Below are 16,745 nucleotides of genomic sequence, written 5' to 3' on the forward strand. Positions count from 1 at the left end.
AGATGTCTCGTTGCTGCAAAAACAAGACACCCAGCGAATCACCTAACTTCCCTTCAACTTGCGTATCAATATCAAACGAAATCACACCTCTATTAATATGATCTCAAACCCATTAATAATGAGCGCAGTGTTTATGTATGAAGCGCCACACACTCTGATGCAGCTGACAGCGAAGATTTCAAATAATTAAATTGTTAATTGATTAAAATTCATTCACTATTAACACATTGGTTTTATAGTGCTAACACATAATATCTCTACATTTATAGACAATAAAGTCTTAAGTCTGATATTTAGGTATGTTACTTTACGTTTTGGGTAGCTTAAAATTATTTATGAAACTAAATCATATTTTTTTTGTATAATTAATTAAATAATCAAGTATTTAATCATTTAAATTTGTATTTATTTAAATATTAATTCTACATTAAAACATTTTTATAATTATTAATTTTTTAAAATTATTACAATAATTTATAATATGGATGTGTAAATTATTGATTTTAATATTACTTATTACTGAATAATATGTATAAATGCATTGTCTTGTATCAATAAATTTATTTTAAGACTAAGTTTATCTTAAAATAAATTGCCTTAAATTTTTAATAAAAATAAAATTAATTAACTAATTTCATAATATTAAAATAGCACAATCTAACTTTAATTTCTTCGTTACATTTGAAGATATATGTAAGTAGAAATTGAAATCGTCGAAGAAAAATAATTGTTTTTTATTTTTAAAATATTAATTAAATTTTTTAAATAAATTAATATTTGGTGTGACTTTTTTATTTTAAAAAATATTTTAGTTGATGTTTCTTTAAGGTGTATTTGTTGTTATGTGAAATAGTGAAGGCATATGTTATTATTATTACTATGTACACTCAATTTAACATTTATATTATGTTCATTATGTTTAATTTTTCTACTCATATGAGTTATATTCCATTAAAGTTTATATTTGAAGGAAACTGGTAAAGGTTTTGTGATACAAGTTTAGACATTAAAAAATAAATTAATAGCATTTCAAAAAACTAAAAATAAAACTGAACACATTCCAACGGGATCATACATATGGTCATACGACTAAAGATAACTTTAAAATATGATCATTAGCACCATTTCATGCATGTTAAGATACATGCATATTTTAAAGTGCTTGTAACAAAGAACGAGTCATTCCAACATTCACTAATATATTAAATAATACATTTAATTTCATACTAAATATTATAACTATTTTTATTTTATATTGTCAACATAAATAAAATATTTATACTTACGCCTATGTAATAATTGTCAGTTAAATTTTAATACTTAAACTAAAATATTCTTAACATAAAAAAGAATAAAAATCTCCCCCCAATTAAAAGCTTATTAATATATACAATTATTTTTATTATTATATAATTAATGAATAATTTATTTACTAAATTACATATAAATATTGTATTTGAGCTTTTAGGTCCGTTGAATACAAAAATAAAAATAAAAATAAAAATTGGATGACGTGCTGGGAGAACAGGTTATCTCATTGTTTGGCAGAAAGAGGAAATTAGCGGTTGGATTCGTGGCTGCGAGATTCACTTGTCTTCCATTTCCGTCAGCACCATATTTTATGATCTATCCATACCCATTCCTCACTCTATTTTCTTTTGCCCTTTCGTCAACCGAACTCGAAGAAAGCCTTGACACTATTTGAGGTAAGGCTTCTCGACCACTAACCCTTTCGGCGATTGCTTCTTATGTTTTCTCCTTTGTTGTAATTTTCTTTCGTATAGACACAACAATTTCTGGAATAATAGTATTTTTGACACTGTTATAAGATTATAATAGGGTTCAGTGAGAAGAGCTTTTTTTGCCGCAGGGTGCTTGTGAAAATGCTTCAATGAGAAAAGCAGATAGATATCGTTCTATATTTCTATTGTTGGTAATTGACAACTGTATGAGTAGGATTGTGTGTTTTTCACGTACATGGAGTGGGAATGGTGGAATTTTTTGGAACTTTCAAGTGTAGTTTTGATCAAGCAAGCATAGACTTGGGGTGGGTTATGGTCTAGCGAAGGGGAAAGGAATCTGGAAAATCGCTCCTATTTATGTGCAGGCTCTAATATCAAATGTTTAAATGGGAAAGGGTTTGGGCGTGATGGCTATTGGGTTTGGTGTGTGGCCCATAGTTGTTAATCTCGGATAGGATAAATAGCAGCCGACCCCTAAAGCACTAGAGCAGAACAGCATATAGCATATAGTGGGTGACCGTTATTTAAAAATTTATAATATGCATATATAATATTTATGTACACAGAAATTTAATATAAATGCTCAAAAAATTCTCAAGATTACATAATTATCATTCCAAGTAACAGCATGGATGTTATATTAAACAAAAAAACAGAGGATGAACAGCAAAACAGATCTTGAACAGAAAAGCAAGAATGATCAGTGAATAGTAATGTTAAAAAGCTTAGGCTTAACTCATTCCTAAAAGCTAGCTCATGGGAGGAGGGCTACCCTATCTCTTATAAGGAGTATTCTCGCTCCTCTGTTTATTGTTACACCACGTGTGCATGTCTGTGTTTGCGCATGTGCCTGTACAAGGTTAAAGGATTCCTTAATTATTCTTTGTAGTGTATTCTTTTTAAATTAAGGAGACTAACTCTAGAATCCATATTTTCTGCACTGTTAATTTTTATTATATTTCAATGGAAGGTGTTGTTTGAGGTAACATTTAGTCGTTTCTCAATTCCCATTTAATTTATGGGTCTGTACTAAATGTTTGAGGTAATTTGTAACATTGAGGATGATGTATTCTATTAACCTGTAGGACCTTAGTTATTCATCCCAAAATTGAGTTAATCAACAACTTAGTTCTTGAGATTGTATGAATTAGGCATTGTTGTCCTATAGATTTTAATTCTTCTTTGTTCCTTGTCTTTGCAAACTATCATTCATTTGTCCTTTTTGGTATAAAATGATAGTGGAAAAAGATAAATGAATAACTTTTTGCAAAGTTAAGGACTAATAGGATTTTTTAAATCTTAGACTACAGTGTCCAATCTATACAATCTCGAGGACTAATTTATGGGTTTACCTCCCAAAATCTTAAATTTCTTGAGATATGATAAGAACAGAATATATTTATAAATGTATGACAAACCAGTCAGGGGATATCCCTGAGATTACAAGTAGAAATAGCAAGAACAATAGGAAAACTGGATTATGTAATGCAGCAACAATGACTGTCCCTATGACAGCCGCCCTCCCAAATAACCTCCCAGATAAATCCTACCTCCCTTCCTCTGATCAATACCCCTATATCCCTCCTACAGCCCCTCCTCCCTCATTCATCCACGTCACCCATTCTGTTAGAATCTACCTTAACAACCTCTTTGCCCACAATCCCCATCCTACCCCTCCTTCTCTGGTATGTTTTGAGTGGAGGCCCAATTGGCCTGGACCCAACAAGATACTTGTCCTAATTTAGTTCTTACTGACTGGGAAATAGTTTTAAGAAAAGGCAGATGATTAAGAAGATTGAGATATGATGCCTCATGAATTTAAAAAAGAATAGGAGAAGAAAGTAGGGAATTGCCCTCAATCCTACTTTAGACCAATTATTGCAAGGGACATGCTTCATTATAACCATTGTGTTCACTGTTGTTTAATTGCAATGATTTTTTAGATTCATTCAATTTTTTCTCCAAAATTTCTGATGCTATTTTGTACATATTATAATATGCATTTGTGCTTTCTTGGGCCATTCCATGATAAAATTTTATGGTGTAAATTCATGCATTATGATAAATTTAAGCAAGAATCAAACTTTTGTTTGTCATTGAACTTAAAATTTGATTTGGCTTTTATACTGCTTTCCTTATAGATATATATTGGAGATCAATCATATCCAGATTCAGTGAATCAAATTAGAATTAATCAGGCTATAATTAAGGAAATTATTCTTCCTTTTATTTTTCTGATTCAGTTATCTTTATGACAGACAGGATTGGACAATAAATAGAATCATGTAAATGTGGGATTAGAGGCAGATAGGACCTTTTACTTTTCTGATTATTTGTTTCCTTTTTTAGCTCACTAAATCCAACCACTCAGTCTGTATATATAGACTTTGGTGTAACCTATTTTGATCAAGGAAATGAATGGTACCATTCTACAATATATATTGATTTTCTAAAGAAAAAGTTAGTTTCTTACACAAAAACAGACCACATGTCTAAAGTAGCATGGAACCAATGGCAAAATGTATGACAGTTGGTGATTGTGTTACCATGTGGACCAATGGATGCCAAGGAATATTGTTAACACAATGGTCTTTGATATGTGTGTCTAGGAAAAAGGTGTTTGAGCACTCAAACAACAACCATAACAATCAAGCCTTATTTCACTATGTGGGGTCGGCTATATGGATCACATGATGCCATTGAACTCGGTCAAAAATCAAATTTTCATAAATCTGGTTCATCAAAAAGTCTCTTTTAATAACTTTACCTAAAGTTTTTTAGGTCTCTCTCGACCCCTCTTTACCAGACTAGGTGTCATGCAATCCGCTCTCTTTGCCATATCTAAAGATCTTCTCTATACATGAGCAAACCACCTTAGTCAATTTTTAGTCATTTTTTCCACTATAGTTGCTACTCTGATAATCTCTCGTATGCTGTCTTTTTTTATTTTGTCTTTTTTGATATGTCCACTCATCTACCTTAGCATTCTTATTTCTACCACTCCTACTTTTTTTTTTCTTGTTTTTTTTTTAAGGTCCAGTATTCACTACCATAAAGGATAGCTGGTTGTATTGCTATACGGTATAGTTTTCCTTTCAACGTGATCACAAATAATTCTTGATGTCTTTTTCCATTTTAAACACCTAGCTTGTATTCTGTGACTAACATCTTCATTAATTTCCTCATCATTTTGTATAATCGATCCCAAGTACCTAAACCTGGGAACTTATGGTATAAATATCATCTTCAAGTTTAATTTTCAACGCTTGGTCCTCATCTTGTGTTTTGCTAAACTTACAATGCATATACTCTATCTTACTTTTATTCAAGTGAAAACCCTTAGATTCTAAAGTCTCTCTCTATAGTTCAAGTTTAACATTAACCTCTTCTTTTGAATCCTTGACCAACACTAACATTTGCAAATAGCATGCACCAGAGGATAATCTTTTGTATGTCATTTGTAAGTACATCTAAAACAAGGCTAAACAAGTAAGAGCTCAAAGCGGAGCTTTAATGTAAACCAATTCCAATTAGAACGTCCTTAGATACGCCTCTAGAAGTTCTCACATATATAGTTACCCCCTCATTCATATCTTGTATAGCCCACATACCCTGTTTTTTTCTAAAACCTTCCATAGGACTTCTCTTGGTATCCGACCATATGTTTTTTTCAAGTTAATAAAAACTATGTGCAAGTCCTTTTCATTGTAGCGATATTTTTTCATCATCTTTCGGGAAAAATATATAGTTTCTATTGTAGACCTTCCTGCTATAAAACCAAATTGATTTTTTGCAAGCTCAGTTTCTTCCCATAAAACCATTGTTTGAGCACTCAAAAGTACTGTAAAATTTGCACTAATCACGAATATATGTTAATAGTAAATTAATATTTTCAATGTTATTAACATTTGGAATTCCTACCGTTTTAAATTCACCCCCTCCCCTCACTAATGATTTCAGATTCTAAGTAAGCACAGGTGGTACCCAGCAGTGGTAGGACTGTGGTTTATTACTTGCCTGAAATTATAAATACTTGTCTCATAGGGCAATAGTTATAGGCTTTATTTTGAACAAAAATCTGTACTTAAATGTTATGAATAATGACATAAGGTCCTGCACTCCTGCCCTTAGAACTAGTGATGGAATAGACTACCATAATTTAAATCTTGTAATTCTTTGATTTTTATTGTTTACACAAAGTTAATTGGTTTGCACTAACTTTTTCTTTTCATGGTTGAAGTGAAAATTTATAAGATAAAATAGTTGATATTGGGGTGTTACACTTGTTGCTGAATGGGTTGAAAATGATCTACAACCAAAGGTCAAATCCATTGTCTTCAAAAAATAAATAAATAAAAATAAAAGTAAATCATTGTTTCATACGGTGAAGTTTGTGGATTTTTCACAGCCTAAGACGCATCAAAATTTTGGCACCAACATTAATTATTCCTGTTTGTGGTAATACTTTCAGGGTTTCATTCATTCTGGTACGAGTTTTCTGATTTCTACTCATCTGCCTAACATCATTAACAAACAACAATGGCCTCCTCTTTCCCTCGATCGCTGTCCTCTAAAGCCAATCCTGCGCTTCACCACACCAGATCCAAGCAGCTGACTGGCTTTGTTCCCGAATCAGTGATGCGGCTCCTCAGATCTTCTTCAACTCAGCAGCAACAGGAAAACCCTGTCCATGAAAAAACACAGGCACCTCAAAAATCTCTCCATGATGAGAGCGAACGAAGCCTTGAGCCTAAAGAAGATGATGAAGATGATGATGATGTTAACAAAGAAACAGGTGAGGTTGGTGGGCCCAAAGGGCTTGAGCCCACCAGGTACGGTGATTGGGAACGGAAGGGTCGCTGTTATGATTTTTAAGCTTTTACTTCACTTTATATAGCATAAAAATAATAAATTCCATTATGATTATAATTGATGATTATGTAATTTAATTTATTACTATTATGAATCGCTTAAGTGACAACATTGTCTTTAGGTTCTTTATTATGATTCAGTTACACTTGGGTGAATAAGAATAATTAATTTGTTGCTTACATGATTCCCAAGAATGGATTGACGATTTGATCTAGCAATGATTCTAGTGTAACGTGTGTTAGCGGTCACATGGGTATTCCCCCCCTTTATCGTTTTGATGGAAATACTCTTCGTCGTAACTTGTAGGCTAATACAGCTTGTGCATTCTCTTACTGGGTTCTCAGAACTAAAGGTAGCTTAGTGAAGGAAGAAGAGGTTTTGTGATGGTTTTATGGGTTTTCTTCACTTGAGCTTGAATAATGTAAAGAGAGTAGAATAGTGAAGGGTGGCTGTGGATCAGTTATGTATTTAATTTTCTAAATAGTTTTTTTTTTTAATGTTTGAAAGAAGAGAGAAGGAACGAGAAAATATGATTAATACAAAACTCTTTAATTTAGAGAAACATAAAATTAAAAGATTAAAAGTATTTATAAGTCTCTTGTTCTCGTATAAAAACTCTTAAATAAGGAGAGTTATTTTATAACTCTTTTTCTTTTTTAAAAAAATTAACTTTTAAATAAATTCTTAGAGTTTTGTTATTCGATGCTTTTAGTACAGTGGTTAAGTGATAGAAATTGATATGCAAAATTATTGAATATCAACAAGAAAAAATGACTATACATAACTAGAGCCTATGACTTCTACAAAAATTCCAATAGCAGTAGAATTTTATCTTGTTGCTCTCTTCAAAAGAATGTAACAACTTTCCTTTCTCTCCCGTCTCCCTTTACTCTTATTATGCTCCTTCTAACTAATTCATGCATTAAATTTTTTTTTTGCTCCGTTACTCTTTTTCTTTCTCACATACACCTCCAAACTTTGGACCTTTCAGTAGGATCCAATAATTGATCTCCTTTCCTAATTCGTCACTTGAGGCAGCAGTCCCAACAATACCTTCTACTGAAACAGTAGCCTTGTCTTCAAGGTTGAAATAAGGAAATTGACTCTTCATGAAAAATTCTTCTTCCCAAGTAGAGTCTTCAGCTGCAAGTCTTTTCCATTGAATTAGATACTCCTTGAATAGGTTACCCGCCTCCATTTTGTCTCGTACTATCCAAACCTTCTCTGGTTCAATCAAACTACCCACTACCATATCCTTTGGCAAATTAAGAGTAGCTAAACATTGGCCAACATCCTTTTTGAAGCACATAGTCATATTTTCCCAATCTGATAAGGACATCTGAGTTCAAGCCCAAGCACATGGAAGAACTTATGCACCAAAGAATTCCCAAGATCCACTTGAAGACTTAAGTGCACCAATGACAAGGTTAAGAGCTAAGAAAACCCAAGAAGCATTAGCACATGAAATACATCTTGTATAGGAAGTCCAACATCAATTTGAAGCCAATGATATCAAGAAAGATCCATCTTGTATAGGAAGTCCAACATCAATTTGAAGCCAATGATATCAAGAAAGATCCATCGATGGAGTTAAAGCCTATCACTTATTTTATTTTTGCTGACTTTGAAGGAAATAAGCCCAATGACTCAAATTAAAGATTTTACTTTTTTCTTTCTTTCTTTTCAATCCATGAATAAAATATATTTAAAGTGTTTATATAACAAGACTTGAACCTAGGTACTTGAGGCTAAGTGTGATCCTCCTAATCACTAAGACATCTTAATTTACTTGTACTAAAATAGATTTTCTTTTTCTCTTGTTTGATTTTAAATTAGGAAAACTCTTAATCTACATTGTACTAAAAACACTTAAATTGAACGGAAAAGATAGAATTCATATTGAACAAATTCAGAAGTGTGAGATTTTCTCTTAAGGCTATGGTTCTTCCTTACTTCTAAGGCCTTATCAAGAATTCACATTCTTGTGACGATCATCGTAGGTTTATCAACCAAATAGGTTTGTGGCGCCTATCATTTGTTCTTTCTTTTTCTAATTCTCTATTTAACATGCAATAACAATGAGAAATCTAAATTTGACCTAGGGTTTAAATATATGCCAATTTTCATCTTAATCATCAATTTTCATTTCAAATTAGCCTAAATCATATCTCCTGTTATACAACGCCTTTTTTTTTATGATTCTTGAGCCAAAATTGCATTTTAAAACGTGAGCTTTCACCTCATTTAGAAACACCTTAATCCAAAATTTGTAGCATGAGATACAACACTTTGTTATGCTGCATAATTATTTTCTTGTTCTTGTTTGTTTTCTTTGCTCAAGTTAGTTCTATCCTCCCAACTTCTAGGGTTCAAGGTATACATTAGAAACCCTAATTTCCTATTTTAATTTGAGTGTTCCTAGTCCTAGTTAGGTCCTTTCTCTAAGGGAGTTGGAGAAACCTCATCATTTGGTATCAAAGCTAGTTAACTAGGGCTAGTTTTGAATTGAATCTAGAAATACTTGTGGCTAGTTGTGTGTGTGTTGTAACATCCTATACTTTGATTTAAATAAAATGAGGTTTGTTAAAGTATAATTGGAATAGATTTGGATAGAATTTATATTTTAAAAAACAAAAAAAGTGAACAGTAAAATCGCCTATGAACAGTGTCGATAAAACAGTAAAATCGCCTATGAACAGTAAATCGCGTATGAACAATGAAACCACCTATGTACAGTGATGATGATGTCATCAATGACATTAGCATGACGTCATGGCTGACGTCACATCTGCGTACAATCCGTGTATAGTACGTGTGTATAGTGTTTCCGGCGTGAACAGTGACCGCGAACAGTGTTTTCGGCGTGAACAGTAAGGCGGTGAACAATGTTTCCGGCGGTGAACAGTAAATTTCGAAAATTTTCTATGAAAAGGGAGTTTCACACGAAATTTTCATTTCTTCACTCCTATCCAAGGTTCTCAAAGGTTTTAAGGCTACATCTCACCATTTTCTCCCATACTAAACCTCCTAAACTTAGATTTTTCTTTAGATCTGTGATTTTACTTCCGATCTAAAGAATTTCAAGTAAGTTTCTCTAAGTTTGAAGTTAGATTCACCGTTCGTTTCTCTTCTTCTTCTTTTTCTTATAGATGTTTATGATGTTCTTAAGAAAAACTCTGTTCTAGAGTTCAAATCTTCGGTTAAATCTTTGTAAAAGCTCTGTTTTGAGATAAGGAGGGCTCTACTTTATCATTTTGTTATGTTTATTACTTGTATTATATGTGGAATAATCCTTGTTTTATGAAAAATAATCGGTGAAAAGTGAGAATAATTGGCTGTTTATGTGATTTTATGATGAATACATGGTGAAAATGTGATATTATGTTCAAATAGGGCATGATAAGATATATTGAGGATGGCTGATATGATTTTATGATTTTGTGATATGAAGTATACAAAGAGATGGATGTTTCATGTTTGAATATATTGTGTTTCATGTAAAAATGATGTGTATTGTAAATATGCCATGGTTTAATGTATAAGATGAAAAGTATGTGGAAATATAATGAAAAATATGTGAGAACATGATAAATGGCAAATGTGAACGTGTGAATATACTCGAAAGGGTATAAGATGGAAAAGGATATGATGTAAATAGTTACAGAGATATACTGGGGGAGTGAAAGATGGAGATGATATGGAATATCTTGGAGAAATGCAGGGTGGTGAGTGACATTCGGGATTGTGCACGGAATATTGTGTTCTAATGCACCACATGGCCACACACTCATTTCTCGACTTGACTCCTGACCATTACCTTTGCTAAGGGGCTATCTATTTCATGCGTTGTATCCGTATTGCATTGGGCCATCTGGCAATTATTTATATGGATATGTAAGACCACAGGATAGAAGTATCAGATAACTGTGGCCACAAGGCGCGGTAAGCGCGGATAAAAGTAAAAGAAATTGTGAATCTGTGTAATATAATATGTGTTGATATGAGAACATGCTTATATGACACTATGATATGTAATGCTATGATGTTTTCTTTAACTGTGATAAGATGTGTTTTGTGATAAATATGTGTGATGTATGAGTGGTAAGGTAGAGACTCACCCTTACACAACATTTTTCAGGAAATCAGGACGAATAGTACCAGGCTCACAGTGCATGGATGGATGAGAACTGCTATAGGACTTAGTTATTTTGAGTTATGTAATGAATATTTTCAGTTCTATAGCATTCTTTTGAAATAGTTGTAAAACTACTATTTCTTTTTGTTGCTGATGAAAATTTTAGAATCTTTGTTTTTCTAAAGTACTTATGAATTAATGAAATTTTACTCTATGAACCTTATATCATTTCATCGTTTCTTTCTCATTAGAGAGTTTTTGAAAGAACATTTACTTTACCATATAAATTTTTATGAAAATTTATTATATATTGAGGAAAGAAATATAAGGCGTTACATGTGTGGTTTGTTTGATTTTGTGGAGCAATTGAAACAAGGAGAAAGAAAATTACACTTGTGGAAGAGGCTGAATTTGAAGTACCAAATTGTGTTCATAAGGTGTTTGTTTTAATGCTTCACTTGGCGACCAAGTAGGTGTTCTATTTACTATAAGTTGTGATTGTATTTGAGAACTTTGTGAGTTCAATTAAAAATTCAGTTTGTGCAATTAAGTTGTGAAATTGTGTGTTAGATTTGGATACTAGCAAAAAGGTGGAAACTGAAGTTTATGGCTATTTTGCTGATACAAAATTTTAAAAAAATGAAAATTGTATTGAAAATAAAAAAGAGTGATTGTGTTGGTTATTTGGGTGACTTGTAGTGTGGCTGAAATTTCCAATCGACTTTGAAGTGTGGTTTGCTGAATTATAGAAGTGTTGAAACTTGTTTTTAAGCTTTTGAATTGTAGGACCTATAAGGAACTAAGTCACTCAAATTCACATTCATTAATCCCTTTCTTTTGCTTGTGTTTTTCTTTCTTGTCTCAATTTTGTCCAAATAATTTCTTATTTACTTGTTTTTTTGTGTTTGTTAGGTATTAGAATTGTTCTTTACTACTTCTTTGTGTGGTGTCACAATCTGAATTTAGAGCCTTTCTTGATAGTCACTTGTTTCTTATTTCTTGGTAATTTATTAGATAAGCTTGTAAGAACTTTAAGCTAGAGATTAAGTGGTAAAAGGCAAGAGAGTCACATTAGAGAAAGAGCCTAAAATTTGATGGAAACACTAAGAGTGATACACTTGTGAGGATACTTAAAAAGAAATTCAAAATTTAACCTATGGTTGAAAATAGAGAAAGGGAGAGAACATTATCACCTCCTAGGGATCAAAGATTGTTATTTGACGCCCTGACCCAAAGGCTCACTAGATTAATGAGAGAACAAACTAAGAAGATATGTGAGAGGTTAGAGAATATAGAGAATCAAAATAAAAAAAGAAGGGAGAGAGAAGAACATAATAGGGAGAAGAGAGAAAATGAAAGGAATGGAGGGAATGAGAGGAGAGGAGGCAAAAAATGAGAGAAATAAAGGGAGAAGAGAAAGAGAAAATGAGAGAAAAAATAAGAGAGAGCGTGAGAAAAATATGAAAGTATCCATTCTATCCTTGAAGGGGAGAAGTGACCCAGAAGGTTATACAGAGTGGGAGCTTAAGGTGGAACAAATATTTTCTTTCCATACATTAATGATGAGAGAAAAGTAAAGTTGGCTACATTAGAGTTCACTTACTATGCTTTAATTTGGTGGGATCAGTTCCTAAAGGAAAAAAGGAGGTATAGAGAGCCAATGTTGGAGAGTTGGGAGGAGCTAAAGAGAGTCTTTAGGAAGTGGTATGTGCCCCAATACTACCATAGGGAACTCCATGCTAATTACAAAGAATAACTTAAGGGAGTAAGAGTGTGGATGAATTCTATAAAGACCTAGAGATTTCCATGATTCAAGCCAATGTAGAGGAAGAAATGGAGGTTACCATGGCTAGGTTCTTTAATGGCCTAAATGGAGATATTAGGAATGTGGTTGAACTTCAAAATTATGTGGAGATGGAAGACTTAGTTCACCATGCTATGAAGATTGAACAACAATTGAAAAGGAAGAGTGTGAGGAGGACATCCTCTAATTATGAAAAGCCTAAATGGAAAGAGGGGTATAAGAAGGAGGGAACTTCATTTAGACCAAACATGCTTACACCCCAACATAGCCATAATAAAGGAAAAGAGGTTGTGAATAAAACTAGGACAAGGGACATCAAGTGTTTTAAGTGTTTAGGAAAAAGATATATAACTTTTGATTTCCCTACAAAAAAGTCATAGTCTTAAAAGAGAGTGGTGAAATAGTTAGTGAATCATTCCAATCTGAATATTCTAGTGAGGAAGTGAGTGAAAGAGAGGATGAGGAAGTACTTGAGGGAGACCTTTCCATAGTTAGGAGACTGCTTAGGGGAGTTGCACTAATGTGGTTAGTACGAGGCTAGTCACCAAGATGAATTTGAAAACCATACCCTACCCTAAGCCTTATAAGTTGCAATAGTTAAGTGAAGAGAGAGCTAGAAGTAGATAAGCAAGTTGAGATAAAATTCACAATTGGGAAGTATACAGACAAAGTGTTGTGTGATGTTATATCCATGGAAGCAAGCTATGTGTTTCTTGGTAGACCTTGGCAATATAATCGACAAACACACCATGATGGAAAAACCAATAAATACTCATTTGAGTTCAAGAATAGAAAAATGACTTTGACTTCTTTGTCATCAAGGGAGGTAAGTGAAGATCAAATCATAATGATAAAAAAAAGAACACAAAAGAGAAAAGAAAAAGAGAAAAAAAGTTCAAAAGCAAAGGAGAAAGAGAGTGAGAAAAGAGAGGAGAAAGTGCAAAATCTATTTGTGAGAGGAAAAAAGGTAAAAATAATATTATAATGAAAAAACCAATACTTCTACTTTTAAGTAAAGAAAACACTTTTTCTATAACAAATGCTACTAACCCATTTTCTAGGAAGTTTCTTCTTTGGTGCAGGAATTTGCAGATGTATTCTCTACAGAGGTGCCTCATAGTTTACTACCTTTGACAGGGATAGAGCACCAAATTAACCTTATTCTAGGAGCTTCTTTACCCAATAGACTAGCATACAAAAGTAATTCTAAAAAAATCCAAGAGATTCAAAAGTAAGTTGAAGAGTTGATGCAAAAAAGGATGGGTCCAAGAGAGCTGAAGTCCATGTGCAATTCTAGTTTTGCTTGTAGCAAAGAAAGATGGAACATGTAGGATGTGCACGGACTGTAGAACCATTTATAACATTACGATAAAATATAGGCATCCCATCCCTATACTAGATGATTTATTAGATGAATTGCATGGTACTTGTATATTAATGAATCATGTGTTGAGAGAATTTCTAGGAAAGTGTGTAGTTATGTATTTTGATGATATTTTGATTTATAGTAGAACTTATTTTGATCATCTAGTACATTTGAGGAGTGTTTTAGAAACACTTAGGAGAGAGAAACTATATGCAAATATTGTTTTATGTACAGATCATATTGTTTTCCTTGGTTTTGTTATTAGTTCTCAAGGTGTCTAGGTTGACCAAGAGAAGGTGAAGTGTTTGTAGGCAAGCATACTTATCAAAAAGTAATAAAGGGTTTTCGAATTAGTTATTGTCTCACAGAGATTATTTTCAAGTACCAAGAATTACTTAATTTGATTGTTTAAACAAAACAGGATTGTAACAGATAAAAAACAGAGCTTAATTTTAACAATAAATTAAAAGAACAGTAATACAACGTATGAGAGAGATTAAATGAGATGGGCTTAGGACTTATGAGTTCACCTACTACACTTCTTTATGTTCTAATTAATTTAATCCTGATATTGGTATTCAAATATTTGCCAACCACTCATAATTAGTTCTATTAACACCCAATGATTATACAATGTCACTATTCTTTTTCCTGAGCAAACACCCCCAATGATCATGTAAGGTAATTGGTCGATAAAGTATGAAGATCCTATGAGTTTGTTAATTCAATAACGGTTGAAAGAAAGGAATTAAGTGTGATTAATCTAATCCCTTATATCATTTTTATCCTATAGTTCCGTTTATTACATATGGTACGATTGCTTATAATGCAACTAACTATGGAGTGCTAAGGATGATCAAATCTTAACATACATAATATAATCCGATAGAATAAAAACCAAACATGAATGGAAAACCAATACAACATTAAAGTAAAAATCACACATTTTGCAATAGGATCCGTGATAGCCCTAGTGATAGATGATGACGAGTCGCTATCAAAACAATTAAGTTTTCTAAAGGTTTTGTAATATAAAGCCAAACCTAGATCAATTCACGGAGACACATTTTCAGTCAAATTCAATTTTAGGTTTTGTTTTAAAGAATGCAAATAAGGTTTTTTGGGGTTTTGAAAATTAAAAATTAATTAAATTAAATTATGAACAGAATTAAAGTGAGTAAAAATGAATTAAGAAACATTAATCCACAGAATACCAATTGCGTGTAACTCCGACTATTACAATATCTAAAGATTTAAATCTGAGTTTGAACAATCACCCAATACAATTATTAATTCAATCGAATATCCTAATTAAATAGAGTTACAAATTAAATTAAATAATCATTTAACCTAATCCGCATTAATTATCAAATCAGAGCATCAATCGAGTCCTAATTTGAATTCTAACAGCAAAAAATATAATTACGATTGCAATACACAATTCTGATATTAGAGAAAAAAGAGAACAAATTTAGAGCAATTTAGTGCAGAACTCAAGTTGAAATTACGGCATTTGGATTCCACGGATTGAATGAGAGGTTTAACCTTTCATCTAAACACTTATCCCACGTAAGAATGAGAAAAGAACAAGAGAGTTCGAAAGAAAGTGAAAATAAAGATTCTTATTTCGGCAAAGTCTCAAAATCACCAAGTGTCTAATCACTTTCCCCTTAATTTAGAACCTTACTAGTCTATTTATAGGTTTTGATTAGGGTAAATTAAGTAGCCAAATGCGGGCCTCAATAATATCTAAAAGCCAAATACAATTATTAAATAACAAGGGTCCAAATGCAATCTCACAACAATATTCAGCAAATCTGCTTCAACTTCAAAAAATCATAAAAAATAAAATAAAAACTCCAAATCTAGTGATCCATATATGTATTTTGAAGCTCTGAATGTGTAGAATCTAATGCAACTGGAATTAGCCAAATATGATATCTGTAGAAAAAGTATTAGCAAAATGAGTAGTCAGAGGTCAAAATAACCAAAAATACGAAATTAAAGCATTTGTTTGTAACAAGCCCAATTTATTCAAATAACTAGAAAATGATAAAAACTCTAAAAATAAAGCATATGAAAAGTGTTTATTAGTCAAAATAAACTATAAATATAAACTTAAGATATGTCACATCACCTAGCGATAAGTTTAGTTACTCATAACAAAATAAACAATGAAGAACGTGATCAATAAATTCATAACCACAAAGGAAAACTTAAATAAAAGAAACCCAAAAAGGTAAAAGACGAAGAGAGTTATCGTTCTCTGAAGGACGCTCAATAACTTGCTGAGACTCTAAGAGAAAGCTTGTCGTCCTTGCTAATGGTCTCCAATGACTCTCAAAGATGAGTTTGGTTAGAACTAAGAAGAGGAAGGTGTATAGAGAAGTGGAAGTGTCCCAATTATGGAGCATAAGGACTCTTTATATAGGCTGTGCCTTGAGTTTCCATTGGTTGAGCTCTATCTTTTCAAATTAGTTTTATCTACAATCAAAATTGCTCCAAATCTTCATATCTAAGTTTAAATTTTAAATTCAAAATTTAAACTTAACTTCACATAGCACTACCAAGGACTAAAAAATATATACTTTTTATCTAGAATATCTCTATAATGCACTAATAACAACTTCTAGCTAAACTGAAATAATTAATAACATAATTAGTGTAAATATATATAAAAATGAGTTTAAGTGTATAAATATAAGTCATAAAATATATCAAAATATGAACTTATCTGAAGGTCATTTAAGAGTGACCAACTCCTAAGAACATTAATGAGGTTAGAAATTTTCATGGTTTGGCAAGTTTCTATAGGAGATTTGTGAA

At 32.2% G+C, this 16,745-nt stretch overlaps 1 protein-coding gene across 1 annotated transcript; it reads left to right on the forward strand.

Moving 5' to 3' along the window:
* Positions 1–6,110: 6,110 nt before the first annotated feature.
* On the forward strand, positions 6,111–6,761 carry LOC113867992 (succinate dehydrogenase assembly factor 4, mitochondrial). The gene has a single exon (XM_027503531.1). The coding sequence runs from the start codon at positions 6,282–6,284 to the stop codon at positions 6,615–6,617; it is 336 nt and encodes a 111-aa protein (XP_027359332.1). The 5' UTR covers positions 6,111–6,281; the 3' UTR covers positions 6,618–6,761.
* Positions 6,762–16,745: the final 9,984 nt, after the last annotated feature.

The sequence above is a fragment of the Abrus precatorius genome, unplaced genomic scaffold (genome assembly GCF_003935025.1).
Source record: "Abrus precatorius isolate BTA unplaced genomic scaffold, Abrus_2018 Scaffold5, whole genome shotgun sequence".
In the NCBI taxonomy this organism is placed as follows: Eukaryota; Viridiplantae; Streptophyta; class Magnoliopsida; order Fabales; family Fabaceae; genus Abrus; species Abrus precatorius.

Coding starts and splice junctions, on each gene's coding strand:
- LOC113867992 (XM_027503531.1), top strand. CDS start 6,282: ATGGCCTCCTCTTTCCCTCGATCGCTGTCCTCTAAAGCCAATCCTGCG.